The 17,108-nt window shown below is 37.6% G+C and overlaps 1 protein-coding gene across 1 annotated transcript in view; it reads right to left on the bottom strand.

The window, feature by feature from the left end:
* Positions 1–17,108, bottom strand: part of NUBPL (NUBP iron-sulfur cluster assembly factor, mitochondrial) — a 234,020-nt gene that overhangs the window by 55,533 nt on the left and 161,379 nt on the right. The window contains exon 7 of the mRNA XM_069559468.1: positions 4,934–5,027. Coding sequence (XP_069415569.1) covers positions 4,934–5,027 — 94 coding nt within the window. The remainder of the gene's footprint in view (positions 1–4,933; positions 5,028–17,108) is intronic.

Raw genomic sequence — 17,108 nt, 5'->3', positions numbered from 1 at the left:
TTGCTATTGAACTGTGGTATTGGAGAAGATTCTTGAGAGTCGCTTAAGACTGCCAAGAGATCAAACCAGTCCATCCTAAAGGAAATCAGTTCTAAATATTCATTGGAAGGGCTGATTCTGAAGCTGAAACTTCAATATTTTGGCCACCTGATGCAAAGAACTGACTCATTGGAAAAGACTCTGATGCTGGAAAAGATTAAAGGCGGGAGAAGAAGGGGACAACAGAGGATGAGATGGTTGGATGGCATCACTGACTCGATGCACATGAGTTTGCACAAGCTCTGGGAGTTGGTGATGGACAGGGAAGCCTGGCGTGCTGCAGTCCATGGGATCGCGAAGAGTCGGACTGAGCGACTGAACTGACTGACTGATGTTTTTAAAGGTAATGTTTTAACTGATAAACAGAAAAGAGCTCCCAGGTAAAAGCAGCTGGGTTAGGAAAGATAACAGGAATGAGTCAGATAAGGGGGCGCATAAACAGTGACAACTAATCAACTAACTTTGTCATTTATTCAATCAATATTAATTGCATAAGCCATTGCCAAGGTACTCTAAGAAATACTATAATAAATGGGGGATAAAAATCATTGCATTCAAGCAGCTTACTGCCTAGTTGGTAAGATAATACCAACACAGATAAAACACTCATTCACTGATCAACATTTCCTGAGTGATTACAGGAAGGCACTGATTTCGGCACTGTGAAAACACAAAGATGAATGAAGCAGAGGCTTTACTCTCGAGGGTGTAACAGTCTGGTAGAGAAGATAACATAGTTATGTAAGTTTTGAACAGAGAACATAAGAAGTGCTATAGAAATCGTTCAAATAAAATGCTATGTGAATTCCAAAGAGGGAGAAAGCATTCCTAACTGGGAGACTGGGGGAAAATGGCAAGTAGTAGCCATTAGAATAAAGAGTAAGCAGGACCAGGGTACCCAGTGAATGGGGAAGGAAGACATTCTAAGTGACGGTCAACTGTGTCTTATATTAGAGAAAGTAAAGGGAGGAAAGAAGGGCAGTGGGTATATAAGGTTTAGGGGGAGCAATCCTAGGTTATACGAGGAGTTCAGTGGGAAAGAAAAGGAAGTCGAATCACAACGGGGCTCAAATGAGAGTTGAAAAAGCTTCTGTGGTTTGTGGGATATGGGACATAAGAATAAGTAGAACACAGAGTATCCTAAAAGAGTTCTAAAGTCAATGATAAGAAAAAAGGAAAATGAGGTTCATAATTAGAGAAAAATAATTCAGGTAGGTCTAGAAAGGCAGACACGATTCTGTCAGGCTGTTCCAGATTATAAGAATTGATGAAAGCCATGATTCAAGCCAGGCCAGTAAGTCTTTGGTTGGTGCCCTCCCCTCTAAATCCTGGGAATTGGCTCAATTTTAGTATTTACTTAGAAATGTTAGAGTACTGGAGTGGGTTGCCATTCCTCCATATCATGGGGTTTATATCCCTCAGAGTACTTCTTCGTACTCCACATTTTAGCTATCCATGTTTCTTTTCTTACCTGCCACTCCCTCTCCTTGCCCTTCCCTTTGCTCTGTCTCCTAAGACTGGGACTTCCAGTTTTCAAGTATGAGTGATATACAATAATATACACAGGTGTGCAATATAAGTAAGTGAAGTCGCTCAGTCATGTCCAACTCTTTGCGAGCCCATGGACTGTAGCCTACCAGGCTCCTTTGTCCAAGAGATTTTCCAGGCAATAGTATTGGATGGATTGCCATTTCCTTCTCCAGAGGATCTTCCCAGGGATCGAACCCAGGTCTCTGGCATTGTAGACAGACGCTTTACCGTCTGAGCCACCAGGGAAGTCGGTGTGCAATATAGTGAGTCACAATTTTTTAACTTTATGTTCCATTTATAGGTATTATAAAATATAATATCCTTGTAGCTTACATTATACATTAATAGTTTGTATGTCTTATTCCCTACCCCTACAGGCTGCAGTCCATGGTGTCGCAAAGAGTCGGACACGACTGAGCGACTTCACTTTCACTTTTCACTTTCATGCATTGGAGAAGGAAAAGGCAACCCACTCCAGTGTTTTTGCCTGGAGAATCCCAGGGATGGGGGAGCGTGGTGGGCTGTCATCTATGGGGTCGCACAGAGTCAGACACGACTGAAGGGACTTAGCAGCAGCAGCATATTGCTAGTATGCTAGTAACTACTAATTTGTTCTCTGTATCTGTAAGTCTGTTTCTTTTTTGTTATATACACTAGTTTGTTGCATTTTGGGGATTCCACATAAAACTGACATTGTACAGTATTTGTCTTTCTCTGTCTGACTTCTCTCACTTAGCACAGTACTCCCCAAGCCCATCCATGTTGTTGGAAATGGCAAGTTTTCATTGTTGTTGTTGTTTTTTTTAACAGCTGAGTAGTATTCCATTGTGTGTACACATATGTATACATAGATATATATACATACTCACCACATCTTCTTTATCCATTCATCTATTGATAGGCATTTAGGTTGCTTCCATATCTTGGCTATTGTAAATAATGTTGCCATGAACATTGGGGTGTGTTTGTTTTTTTGAATTAGTGTTTCCATTTCTCTCAGATATGTATCCAGGAATGGAACTGCTGAGTTATATGGTAGTTCTATTTTGAGTTTTTTGAGAAACCTCCCTACTGCCTTCTCCAGTGGCTGTACCAATTTACATTCCCATCAACAGTGTACAAGGATTCAGATGGGACTTTTAACCTGAGGACAGTGAACCTTCTAAAATTGTACATAAAAATTGTGTTTCTGTAGGTACAAATACATTTACATTTATACATCAAAGTATCAAAAAAAGGTCCAAAAATCAAAAAAAGGTTTGGAACACTTGTCTAGGGGAAAGACTTGATTTAACCATCCCTGGATCCTGTACAGTGCTAAGCACCTACCTTCATATGGATAGTATTTGTAACCTCAACTATACTTCAATAAAAAAATAAAAAGGCATAAAAGATAAATGAAAAAAAAAAACTTTAAGAAGCAGCAGTAGCAACAGCAGCAGCAGCTACCTACTATGGAGTACAGCACAAACTGAGTTGATGAGTTTTTCCCAAAGGAAGATTTTAAGAATGACAACAAAATTAAGAAGTAAACAGTTTCTTAATTTTAAAAAATAATTAAAATTTATTAATAAATTATAAAATCAATGTTAGGTTTATGTTTAATGCAATCTTATAAATAGGTTTTCCTCATTCTAGAATCATTCTCTCATCTTATTGTAAAAAATACTGTTTCTGAATGGTGCTTACCAGGGGCTAGGGGTAGGAGGGAATTCAGAGTTATTGTTTAACGGGTAAAGAGTTTCAGTTTGGGAAGATGAGAAAGCTCTGGAGATGGATGGTGGTGATGGCTGCACAACAGTGTGAATGTACACAATGCTACTGAACCGTCATGCACATTTGACCAAAATTCTAAAAATACTGCTTTTTATTCTTATCTAACATTAATTACCTATTAGAGGGTAGACTCTTCATCAAAGGTAAGAAATAGAGATACTAGTTAAATTTTAGGATATCAGAAAGAAATCCTCAAAGGAGAAGTAAATCTTAACCCCAATCTACACATTGTTTGTTTTAGAGTATAAGCACAAATTAAACAGAGTGATATAATCATAAATCCTGTCCAGAGAGAGGGGCTATTATCTGAATAAACAAAGGAAAATTGCTTAGGGACATCAGTTTATCTGTTGAAGTAAATTAAACTTTTTCAAGGTACCAACTCACAACTCAGGGAATAAATAATAATTTAGCCCAACTTTATCAATATTATCCACATAAATAAGAGTTTGGGAATCTTGTAACAGGCATTTCAAAGTTCAAGGAGTACAACTTATTCAATAAAACATTTAGCGATCACTCCTGGTATTTATTTATTTATTTTTTAATTTTTATTTTTACTTTACTCTTGGTATTTAAAAAATAAAAGTCCCAAAACTACTTTAAAAAGAAAAAAATACAGACTATTTACAACTCTGACTACAGAAAGGACAAATTACTTTCCTGTTTTATTGTACTTTACTCCCATTTCATGCATTATAATTTGCCCCAACAAAGTAGAAGCCTCAGGCTCCAGAAAGGTTATAAATCTATTTAAAATATCAAAAGTAGTCATAATTATTGATAATATCATAATGATATTTTCAAATAATGTATATATATTATCAAATACCTCATTTCTAAACTTTTTGGTGACTGTCCATGATAGCTCCTGGTTATTTATTACCAACAAATAACGGATTTGAAAAGACATTTTTAAATTCCATTATTTCCCTCAAAGTCCTTATATGTATATAAGAGAGATTTACAGAGAGATTTACAACTATTTCTGCATTGGAATCTAGGAAAATCCTTAGAAACAGATTCAATATAAAAGCTAATACTAATCTTTAAATTCCATTGCATAAAAAGATATCCACTACCATACTGAAGTGTTGTATATTTTGTATTTGATGTAAACTAACATGTTTATTGCTCTCAACTTTAACATTAACTAATTGGCAGGATATAAAAATTTCCCATAGTTGTATTTATTAAAAAGCCAAATTTTTCCAGTATTTATTCTTATTCAATATTTAGTCAATAAACATTACTGAGTGCCTGCCACATCAGGCACTATGCTGTAAGAGCTGAATGACTGGTGAACCAGCCAGGTTTTAACTAAATAATACTTAAGCACCACTTCTTATCTAAAACATAGACTTACATCACTACCTTTTCAAAGTGTCTTTCTTTATATTTTTATAAACATGCTTATTCTGGCAGTTCTTTGAAACTTTTGTTCATGAATCTGATCTCTAAAGGTAAATTTATAAATGATAATGTTTTTAAGACATAAAAATGTTTGCCTGTCATAGAGTTTGTTTTACTGTATGACAATAACAAAACATCAAGGACATCACAAATCCCATTTAACTGTAAGCGTTACCTGAAATGGGAATATTCTGTGAGACTGATAACTGCACGTCTCCAGTTCCTGGTGGCATGTCAACAACCAGATAATCCAGTTGACCCCAATCTACCTAAAAACCAAGATGACACAAATAATATCACGGTAAAAACAAATTCAGTGAATAGTGATGTAAACCAAAAAAATGAATCAATAACAAATCTAAAATAATAGCTTTCACTTGAGCTATTACTAAGTGCCAGGGACTATGAGCTATTACTAAGTGCCAGGGACTATGATGAGGGCTGATATGGATGTATAAAAAACCGTGGATGTATAAGAAACCATCTCTGCTCCTAGCAGACCTTCTCTGACTAATAGGGTTAAATTTTCAGATGATCCCACAAAACACACACATACCATAATGATGTTCCCACTGCACAATGTACTTCAGGACCAATAATCTATTTTCACTGAGAACAGCCCTAATTTTACCTAAGGAGGTCTTAGCTTTTTGTCCTTTGAGTTTTTAGCAGTATTTCCTGTAGCAGATCCTACTATAAGTTTTAATGTTTATTATTTTTCCTTCATAAAACACACTAAAATGAAAACTGAAACTTGATAAGAAAATTTTATAAATATAATATTGTAAAGTAATTAACCTCCAATTAAAATAAATTAAGAAAAAATGAAATTTTTATAAATATAAGTAGATTTACAAACTATTAACATTTGTTATTTCTTTTCAGGCATTTTTCTAGGTATCTATATGGCATCTGGTCCCATCACTTCACGGGAAATAGATGGGGAAACAGTGTCAGACTTTTATCTTTTGGGGCTCTAAAATCACTGCAGATGGTGATTGCAGCCAAGAAATTAAAAGATGCTTACTCCTTGGAAGGAAAGTAACGGCCAACCTAGAGAGTATATTGAAAAGCAGAGACATTACTTTGCCAACAAAGGTCCGTCAAGTCAAGGCTATGGTTTTTCCAGGGGTCATGTTTGGATGTGAGAGTTGAACTGTGAAGAAAGCTGAGTGCCAAAGAATTGATGCTTTTGAAATGTGGTGTTGGAGAAGACTCTTGAGAGTCTCTTGGACTGCAAGGAGATCCAATCAGTCCATCCTAAAGGGGATCAGTCCTGGGTGTTCATTGGAAGTACTGATGCTGAAGCTGAAACTCCAATACTTTGACCACCTCACGCGAAGAGTTGACTCATTGGAAAAGACCCTGATGCTGGGAGGGATTGGGGGCAGTAGGAGAAGGGGATGACAGAGGATGAGATGGCTGGATGGCATCACCGACTTGATGGACATGAGTTTGGGTAAACTCCAGGAGTTGTTGATGGACAGGGAGGCCTGGCGTGCTGCGATTCATGGGGTTGCAGAGTTGGACATGACTGAGCGACTGAACTGAACTGATACCTAGAAAAATGCTCAGCCTCAATTAGATAGGTATCAAGGATACTTCAGGGCTTCCCTAGTGGTTCAGTCGGTTTTTAAAGAGTCTGTCTGCAATGCAGGAGACCTGGGTTTGATCCTTGGCTCAGGAAGGTCCCCTGGAGAAGGAAATGGCAACCCAATCCAGTATTCTTGCCTGGAAAATCCCACGGACAGAGGAACATGGCAGGCAACAGTCCATGGGGTCCCATGAATCAGACACAACTTAGTGACTAAACCACCACCACTACCAAAGGTACTTCAAGCTCTTTTCTCCTCAAATGGTTCTTCCTTATGAATCCCCTCCTCTCAGTTGCCTAATGCAAAGACTTGGGATCATACTTAACTTGTTCCCTTTCCCTCACCAATTATATTATGCTTCATAAAAAATCTCTGAAATATATTCACTTCTCCTTCTGCATGGCCAAGAACCCAACATGAACCACCACATTCATTTATCACCAAAATCTCCCAACCAATTTCTCTGTATCAGCATTGCCCATACAGTCTATTCTTGATACCACAGAAAAAAATGATTTGATAGTGCAGTGTGTTTTTTTGTTTGTTTAAAACTCCTCTATTGCTTTTAGAATAAAGGCTAAGCTTAAGCTTTAGAACTTCTGCCTGGTCTTCTTTACTTGCTAATTCCTCCTCATTCTTGAGGCTGCAGCTTGAAAGTCACTTCCCATAAATTTCATTAAAAATTAGATATGGTTGTTCATTCATTCAACCAACAAATGTTTACTGAGTATCTACTATATATCAGGCATTGAGCAAAGTAATTAGTAATTGAATAGTATCATGGTCCCTTCATCTCACAGCATTTACAGTACAGAGGGAGAGAGATATTCAACACAAAATGATATAACCTGTGCAAAAAAGGTTAGTGAGGGAAATTGAAAGATCAACATAGCTGAAGAGAAGTGCAAGAGGAAAGATGGCATTTGTTTACTATCGTTTCAGTATCTATCTTCTCATGAAACTGTAGATGACTCAGAATATCTAACATAGAATGGACACATAGGAGATGCCCAAGTTTTCTTTCAAGGAATGAATGAATAAATACATACATGCAAATACTTAAAATTTTTTAAAAAGGAAATGGAAGTTATACTGTGTATCCTGTTTCTTAAAACTTAATAACGTGAAATAAGCCTTTTCCATAAAATCACATATTCTTAAAATAGGATATTGGGTCTGACGGATTCATTTATGTTTTAACACATTTTTTCAACATATATTTACTGAGAAATGATTCCAGGCACTGTTCCAGGTGATGAATAGACAGCAATGAAAAAAACAGTCCGAGCCACTAAGCAACTATAGTTTTAGTGAGGGAAACAGGTAGATAAACAGAAAGACAAAGAGTAAAAAGTACTACAAAGAAAACAAGCATCCCTTTCTATACAGAATTACTTGGTTCCTGATTTGGATATATCCAGATTAAACAGCAAGAGACATTTTTAAAGTCCTCAATTTCTGAGTTTCAGAGAGCGGGTAGTAAGAGTTCAGACAGCTAAGAATTTATCAAAGGAGTTCTTTGAGTCTCTTCAGTTCCCTGGGTCAGATAGTGAGGAACACATGAAGCAGAGAGAAAAGGAATAGAATGTGGTGTCAGGGACTACCTTCGACAGGGTGGTCGGAGCCTGAAGTGAGAAAAGTAACATGCAACTGTTAGAAAGCATTCTAGGCAGAAGCAATGGCACGTGGAAAGGCCCTGAGATGGGGATATGCTTGCTGTACCCACGGAATAGCTAGGAAGGCAGCACAGCCTTTCTAAAACAGCACTCCTCCAACCATCAGTTTCTTTCCTTCTCTGAAAGTGTTTTTTCTTGAAAACATTTATCAATATCTGACATTATATACTGACACGTCTTTTAGGAATTCTATGATATTTCTCAAACACAAGTACTTGATACTGATTTAACAACACATTTTAAGAGAATGATGAAATGATGAACATGAAGTAGTTCATTTTCACTATGGGGTTTCTTGGTTTGAAAACAGTTATCCCTAAGTCACCCATGGCCACCATCTATGAAACTATTCACAAAAAAGATAAAGGATACTTTTCATTTTACATCCTCTACGCTGACACTCCCAGCACTGGCAGACTGACAAGCCTCTTTGTTTCAGAGGACATCAAATGACTAGTGCCAGCAATTTATAATTGTTGTTCCTTGGCATTTAATCATATTTATCACATTGGCTCCAATTTCTTACATCTTTAAAGAGAATTCCTATTATATTTCCGAGGAACTAAAAATATTACACTGTTAAGGCAATGAATTTCAAACGACTCTTAAACTGAATTCAAAATGGGAAAAGTAAAAACCTGGCCCAGAACCTTCATCACACATAGTAGGCATTTCACCAAGGATTGCAGACTTGAACTGAACTCAGTATCCGACTTCCAGTTTTATGGCACTCACTAATATATCAATATATTGCTATTAATGAATATATAATAACTAATATAAAGTTAACATAATTAACACATTATTGCTGTTTAGTCACTAAGTCATGTCTGACTTTCTGTGACCTCAATTAACAATTAACATATTAATATAATACTGAAATGAAATGTTAGTTGCTCAGTCATGTCCAGCTCTTTGCAACCCCGTGGACTGGGGCTCACCAGTCTACTCTGTCCATGGGGTTTCCCAGACAAGAATACTGCAGTGGGTTGCCATTTCCTTCACGGGATCTTCCCGACCCAGGGATCAAACCCGGGTCTCCTGCATTGCAGACAGATTCTTTACCAACTGAGCCACCAGGGAAGCTCTCAAGGAATATAATATATTATAATTTACTGTCTGCCAGAAAGTTCCAGTTCTCTTATAAAAGAACTACTAAAGCATTGATTTTAGAAAGATTTGGGGATGCTCTACATTCTATTCAGTGCAGATTTCCTCACATAAATTATTTATTACTAAATGCAGGGAAATAAGTACTAGCAAAACACCCAGGCATCTAATTTAGTAAAACCCAGCAGCAGATACTTAAGGGTAAAGAATCTGCCTGACAATGCAGGAGATGCAGATTCAATCCCTGGGTCAGAAGATCCCCTGGAGAAAGGAATGGCAACCCACTCCAGCATTTTTGCCTGAAAAATCTCATGGACAGAGGAGCCTGGTGGGCTATAGTTCATGGGGTCTCAAAGAATCAGACACGACTTAGTCACTGAGCACATATGTATGTGTCATGGAGCGCACACAACTTCAGCGGTCTTCTCTAAGAATAAGAATGCAAAGTCAAGAACGCAAAACTAGGTGCAAACGTAAATATTTATTTAGAATGTAAAAGAAATCATCATAACCTGTTAGCACCATAGAGTTCCCTTCTCTGAGACCTCCTGAACACCAGAAATGCTTACACAGAAACTGTCCCTGCCTGCAACCGGCTTCTGCTCTCCACTGGAACATTCTACAACCCGACTGTGTGGAATCCTGAACTTAAGCTTCATTACCTTCAAGGTAACTCCACCTCTGGTAAAGCCTTCTCAGCTCCCTCTCAGGCTCTAGACTTAAAGGATCCCAGTGGGACAGACTGAGCCAGTCTAGAAGTGGAGTTACCAAGGCGGTTCAGAGACACCCTATGGATAAAGAGGCAGCACTGCAGCGGAGAACCCAGCAATGCAGTTGGGACGTCAAATAGGTGCATTGTATCTGAAGGGGCACATAAACAGCATAATAGGAGAATTTTTAAAAAATCCAGCAGTCAGGGCAATTGAGAAGGGTGGGATGTGGTACAGATTAGGGGCAACAGTTCAGACCTCAGTCTGCCAACAGAAGCTCTGTGCAAGATATCTCTTTTACACAGTTATATGTAACTTTTAATTTCCTCTAAAGTGTTCGAGATACATGACTTTTGGAATCAAGTCAGTCACTGAGCTTTTGTCCAAAGTCATTCAAATAACATTAGAACAGCTGTTTTTTCGTTTGTCTTATAAATATGCATTTGTAATTGCTAAAACAGCACATCTTATGGTATTGCTTTTTTAAACTGCTCTTTCTCTGTTATTAAGACAACCAACACTTGAAGGTTATGCCATCAGAAATAATTACTAAATCTGTTAAATTATTTTTATTTTTTGTCCTTATCTTACTATTTATCTTTTTTGTCAACCTTATTCAGGGAAAATATTTCAGCTAGTACCAACTGGGGTAATTTTAGGCTAATATGTCTTCCCCAAACAATATTTTGTGTTTTGTATTCAAAATAATGCCTGATAATCGGAGAGAAACCCAAAAACTCAAATAAAGGTAATTCCCTCTTTTCTGAGGAATGACTGGGAGATAAAAGTGTGTCTTATATTTGGACAGATAAGGTTATGAAGATAGCAGGACATCAGTTGTGAAGAGTATGGTGCTATGAATGGGTAAAGAAGATGGACCACTTCCTTTCATGGCTATTTCTATTAAGAAGCTGACCAAAGCAGCACCTATCAAGCCTCAATGCAGAGGATGCTAGGAGTACGAGTGTAAAGTGTCTGAGTTGTGAGTGTTAAAAAGAAACGGCCCATGGATGCATTCCGGTTTCAGCTTCTCAGCCGGCTGGAGCAGTGTACCAGTCAGCCTCCAGTGTAGTGGTCTCCATCATGAGCACTACACAGGCCACATTTAAGTACCACAGGGTCAAGACATGCTTTTCCAAAGCAAAGGCAGAGTGTCCCAGCTATCCTAGGTTTGCAAGCAAGGTCAATGGGAGCCAGGTGAAAACAACATCAGCCAGGGTGGGCCCTGGGTCCCTGTGGATGCAGGGAGGAACATCACTGCCAAGAAAGAAGAGCTAGAGTTATGATTTGCTGGAGCCAAAGTAGTGACCAAGAAGAATTACACTCCTGAGGACAAGAAAAAGGTGTGACTTAAGAACAAAAAGACAAATCATGAAGCAGGAGAAATGGGAGAAAAATCTAGATTGAATGATTTAAAAGTGGACTGTATCTTGAAAACCTATTCATACAATGCTTAAAATTTTCCATCAGTAACAGCAAATTCTAAAGGAAGCTGGCTAAGTCAGACATTGCTTCTTTCCTTCCTGTCTGCTCTTAATTAGTCCTTGAATAGTTGGTTGATTCTTAGGCCCACTTGATGCATAAAGAGTAGATCTCAATGTCGTGTCCTGACATCTGACTCTGGCCATCCATCTGTTGCTCCTTCTATCCCGTACCAAAGTCCTGCTACCTCTCCCTGATTTCCTGGTTCTCCAACCACTGTTAGGCATGATTTAACCCTAATGGCAATGGCACCCCACTCCAGTACTCTTGCCTGGAAAATCCCATGGATGGAGGAACCTGGTGGGCTGCAGTCCATGGGGTTGCTAGGAGTCAGACACGACTGAGCGACTTCACTTTCACTTTTCACTTTCCTGCATTGGAGAAGGAAATGGCAACCCACTCCAGTGTTCTTGCCTGGAGAATCCCAGGGGCGGGGGAGCCTGGTGGGCTGCCGTCTCTGGGGTCGCACAGAGTCGGACACGACTAAAGAGACTTAGCAGCAGCAGCAGCAGAAACAAGAATATTATGAGGGGAAAAAAATCTCATTGGTAAAGGCAAACATATAGTAAAGGTAGTGAATAAACCAACTAAAATGTTAGTATGAAGACTAAAAGACAAGATTAGTAAAATCATCTATCTAAAATAGTTAAGTGATACAAAAAAGAAGATATAGAATATAATGTCAAAAATATAAAACGTGGGAGGATAGTAAAAACATAATGATTTTAAGATATACTTGAACTTAAGTACCTCAACTAAGAATCGGACAGGACTGAGCGACTTCACTTTCATTTTTCACTTTCACGCGTTGGAGAAGGAAACGGCAACCCACTCCAGTGTTCTTGCCTGGAGAATCCCAGGGACAGGGGAGCCTGGTGGGCTGCTGTCTATGGGGTCGCGCAGAGTCGGACACGACTGAAGTGACTTAGCAGCAGCAACCCTAACGGCAAATAGAACAGTACTTGTATTTTGTTCAGAATCCCAGACATGAAACCATGCTACCTCTGGCACAGGAGATGCAGCTAACCTTGTTTCAGACCCACAGACAAACTTGTCAGGCAAATCACCAAGCTACTAGGATTTTTGCTTCAACTAACTTCCAAGGTTTGAATAGGTCTTCAGCTCCAAGAATTCTAGGTAATTATTTTTATATAAAATTATCTCCTCAACTTCAGTGTAAGTTCCCTGACAGAAGAGCCCATTCTCTATGCATCTCTGAACTCTCCACAACTAATTCCCTCCATAATGAACCAGTGTTCAGTGTTCAATCCATATCCACTGAGAGTAATTCTGGGTCAATTTATTACACTATTAAAACTAATTTTTTTGCCATGTGAAGTACCTTTTACATAAAATATAGATCTAAAATAGAACAGAAATTAGGATTAAGTCTGAACCATGGTTTTTGCTCTGCCCAGTGGCTTATTCATAAAATCATATAACATTTTATTTTGGTTTCAAGAAGAAAATTGCTACAAAGATGAAATTATTTAAATAACAAATAATGTAATAAAAACTTGAAAAATTCCACTTGAGTTGATAACCTACTGACTTGTAGAAATAAATGACACAACAAAATTTAATGAACTTATCCTTGAGATTATTTTGATAAGAGCTAACCCAGTTACATGGTGAAAACACATTATTTGAGTTATAACAAGAATCTAAAACTTCTTTAATATTTTCATTTATTTCAGATGAAAATTCTCTAGTTCATTTTTAAATTTCTTCCTTGCCACAGGAAAAGAAGGTGGGGTGGAAAACGCCTTGAATAAATCCCTCCAGATACTACCAACCCAAATGACAGCAGTAATGTTCTGAGAGAGAAAGAAAGAGAAACTTTACTCTTTATCCTTCCCTTTAACATCATATTTCATTTCATTTTATCCTTCTCTTTAACATTATCTTCCATTTCGTTAACTGAGCCTGACAACATGGATAGCGTCAATTCACAGATGACTTCTTACCCAAAAGTTGATAGATGGGCCAATCTTTGGTAACTCTACCCAGTTTCTGAAGCAATATTCAAAAGAGTATCCAATTCCCAAGCCCAGCCCACAGACACCCAGGTAAATCCACAGTACAACTCAAACAGTAAAACTTCACGGTATAAAAATAATAATGTTACCACAAAAGTAAGAATATATCAGTTAATTATGAGAACATCTCTCTAAGTTCTCCAGACCCCTGCTTTAGACCAAGTGCTTAGACATACAGATGTTCATAGCCTAGGAAGATGATGTTAGTAAAGGATAGGACTGCTACCAAAAAGGCCTAAAATATTACAAACTTGCCTGAAAATCAAGATGCTTTTATTTTTAAAAAATACTATGGGGAGGGCGGTGGGAGGGATGTTCAAGAGGGAGGGAACATGAGTAAACGTATGCCTGATTCATGTTGATGTTTGGTAGAAACTAACACAGCGATTATCCTTCATTTAAAAATAAATATTTTAAAATTACCAAAAGATATTTAAAAAATAAAAATTCTCCTTTGTTTTTATTATAAACCTAAAGGCTGAAGCTTCAGAATTTTTTTTTTTAAGTAGGAGTAACAAACCACCTTACTAACCTAATTTGCATACTTAGTCACCCACTCATGTCTGACTCTTCATGACTCCATAGACCATAGCCTGCCAGGTTCCTCTGTCCATGGGATTTTCCAGGCAAGAAGACTGGAGTGGGGAGCCATTTCTTTCTCTAGGGGATCTTTCTGACCCGGGAATCAAATCTGGTTCTCCTGCAATGCAGGTGGATTCTTTACCATTTGAGCCACTAGGGAAACCCAACCTAATTTGGGACAGTTTATAAAATATATTTAGATGTATAGGACTCTCTTTAAGAAAATTAAAAACTATAATTCTCTTTTTAAAAAACTCCTTAGAAAAAATACTGTATTTCCGAGGATCCAAGGTCCTGAAGGAGGTTCTTAAAGATGTTACAGAAGTTGAGGGACTTTCTGCTCCTGGAAAGCAATCTACCCAATGTATTAAGAGTACTGAACACCAGGGGTGATCTGACTAACTGTTCCAGATGATTTCTTGAGCTCCAGTTACCTGCCATCTCGAGTCCTACACGTGAGCCTTATAGTGCATCAGGAGGAACTCGGTTAGTGAACAGGGAAGAGGCGGGGGGAAGGGTCTGCAGGTAACAGGTAAAGGAGAGCAAATGGAAATGAGTAGTTTTTGACAGTCTAAGGTAGATACATTTATGTAACACTGCAAAATAGGCATTATAATTTCTTTCTTATAGAGATAAGAATATTGAGGATTAGAGAAGTTAAGAAAGTTGCCCAAGGTAAGGTTGATGGTGAGTGATAGAGTTGGGATATAAATTCTGGTCTGACTCAAGTCATGTTTCTAAGTCTCCCAGAGAATTAGGAGCAGCATCACTATTCCAAGCCCATTCTCCGAGGCCTTGTTCTATTAGCACAGCCCCAAGAACAAATGAGCTTTACTACACCACTTTTTCAGAGTATGGTAAAAAAAGTAAACACTACAGACTCACAGAAAATTACTTGCTTACATAATGTAAGTAAGAAATAGAAGAATCAATGGTTTCCTTATTTTTTTCCCCTTTACTGGCTAATCAGAATGATGTTTCCTCTATTTCTGAGTATTTTTTATGGTATGTCATAGTGTTCTTTCCTTACATAATCCTTTAAGAGTCTTTTACATGTTAAAGCAAGATCAACCAGTCAGTCCTAAAGGAAATCAACCCTCAACTCTGAATATTCATTGGAAGGACTGATGCTGAAGCTAAAGCTCCAATACTATGGCTACCTGATGCAAAGAGCCAACTCATTGGAAAAGACCCTGATGATGGGAAAGATAGACGGCAGGAGGAGAAGGGGGTGACATCCAACATCTCATGCTGGATGGCGTGAGATGGTTGGATGTCATCAATGACTCAGTGGACATGAGTTTGAGCAAATTCTGGGAGACAGTGAAAGACAGGGAGGCCTGGCATGCTGCAGTATATGGGGTCACAAAGAGTCAGTCATGACTGAGTGAACAACAACAACAAATTAAAGTAAGGGTCTTATAACCATGGAAACGTTGACTATGTGTTATTAAAGAATATTAGTAGTAATAATAATAACCCACCACTAAATTTTGGTTTTATTTTCAATCAATAAATCATTACTGAATCATAAATCATAGAATCATCATTCTACCAACTATCTACACACAAAAAATTATGTGGAGCAACTGTCTGAAACAAAGTAAATAACTTCTGAAGACTAAGACAGAAAATAAAAATGTTTTTAAATACCTACAATTCTGAACATGGTGTTTCTTAAACTGGCCCACTAGGTTTTAATCCAAAAATTTAAAGATCTAACATCAAATAGAAAACCAACTGTGAGGATTTTAAATATGAGCTATTGTAATGCAGCTTTTAGATTTCAAATTCTGATTCAGACATTAATTACTATGATTTAAAAAAAAAAAACACGGCATTGGAAAGAAGGAATTCAGCAAAAATCAAGACTATGAATCTAGCTGGATATAGATAAGAATCCAGATAGCTCCTTATCAAACAGAAGAGTTCTAGTCTGGGAAACTGGTATACCTAAGTTCTAATCATTTTTGTCTCTAATTAACTATGTTACGAAGGGTCAACTAATTAACCTCTGTGGCCCTAACTATTCTCTTCTGCTAAAATCAAGTGTTTAAATTAGATAATCAGTAAGATTCCTTCAAATAACTTAAAAAAAGAAACTGTGACGATGACTTGTTTGTGTAAACTGAAAAACATTTGTGAGAGGTTTAGAGAAAAAGTGAATAGAAAGTATGCTTATCCAAAAGCAGCAAATTGACAACACAGGCTTTTTTTCTAATTTTTTTTAATGGGAGCACTTTATATAAAAACAAGAAAGATAAAAGCAAACTGGTATATGTAACAAATTTATTTCATGGAATAATCATATTTCTTATGGAAAAATTAGCTGAATTTTACAAAGAAATATAAATTTGCTTTGATCAGTCCTGACTACCATCCTAAAATACCTCATTCTGGCTCATCTAGGAATTAATATGTTCTATCTCTATAAAATGTCATAATTTACAAACTAGATTCATCCTGAAAAGTTGTATGGGGAACTACCACTGAGGTAAGGAGTGGGGAGGGGATTCAATCACAGATTCTTAAAGGTGGAAGACCTAACCCAGTTTTCCCACTAATACAAAACTTCTTTCCGTAAACATTCATGACGGAGATATACTTAGCTAACAACAGAAAGTTCAAATCATTCCGATGCATATCACATATTCAAATACAAATCGTGGAATATTTACACACAAGGAATGGACAAAAGTTGTCACTTAAGAATTTTTTCTATTTTTTTCTTTTGCTATATATAAGATCAGTTTACTTTAACTTACTTTATTTCTCCCTAAACACAGCTTAAAATATGCTTTGTTTTCTGATTTGCCTTCATTGGTATGGTGGTTTAGTTGCTAAGTCGTGTCCTACTCTTGCAACCCCATTGACTGCAGCCTGCCAGGCTCCTCTGTCCATAGGATTTTCCAGGCCAGAATATTGGAGGGGGTTGCCATTTCCTTCTCCAGGGGATCTTGCCAACTCAGGAATGGAACCCAGGTCTCCTGCACTACAGGCAGCTTCTTTACCGACTGAGCTACCAGGGAAGCTCTTTGTTTGCTATGGGAACCTCTATTTATAAAGACCTCCTCCTTTTAAAAATATGAATAAGCACCTACTAAATTATAAGGGTTTAACTTGAGACTACAGACATATACTTGGGCTTTTAGAAAA

The sequence above is a fragment of the Ovis canadensis genome, chromosome 18 (genome assembly GCF_042477335.2).
Source record: "Ovis canadensis isolate MfBH-ARS-UI-01 breed Bighorn chromosome 18, ARS-UI_OviCan_v2, whole genome shotgun sequence".
Lineage (NCBI taxonomy): Eukaryota > Metazoa > Chordata > Mammalia > Artiodactyla > Bovidae > Ovis > Ovis canadensis.
The sequence above is the reverse complement of the archived record's forward strand: the minus strand, read 5'-3'. Positions and strand labels throughout refer to the sequence as shown.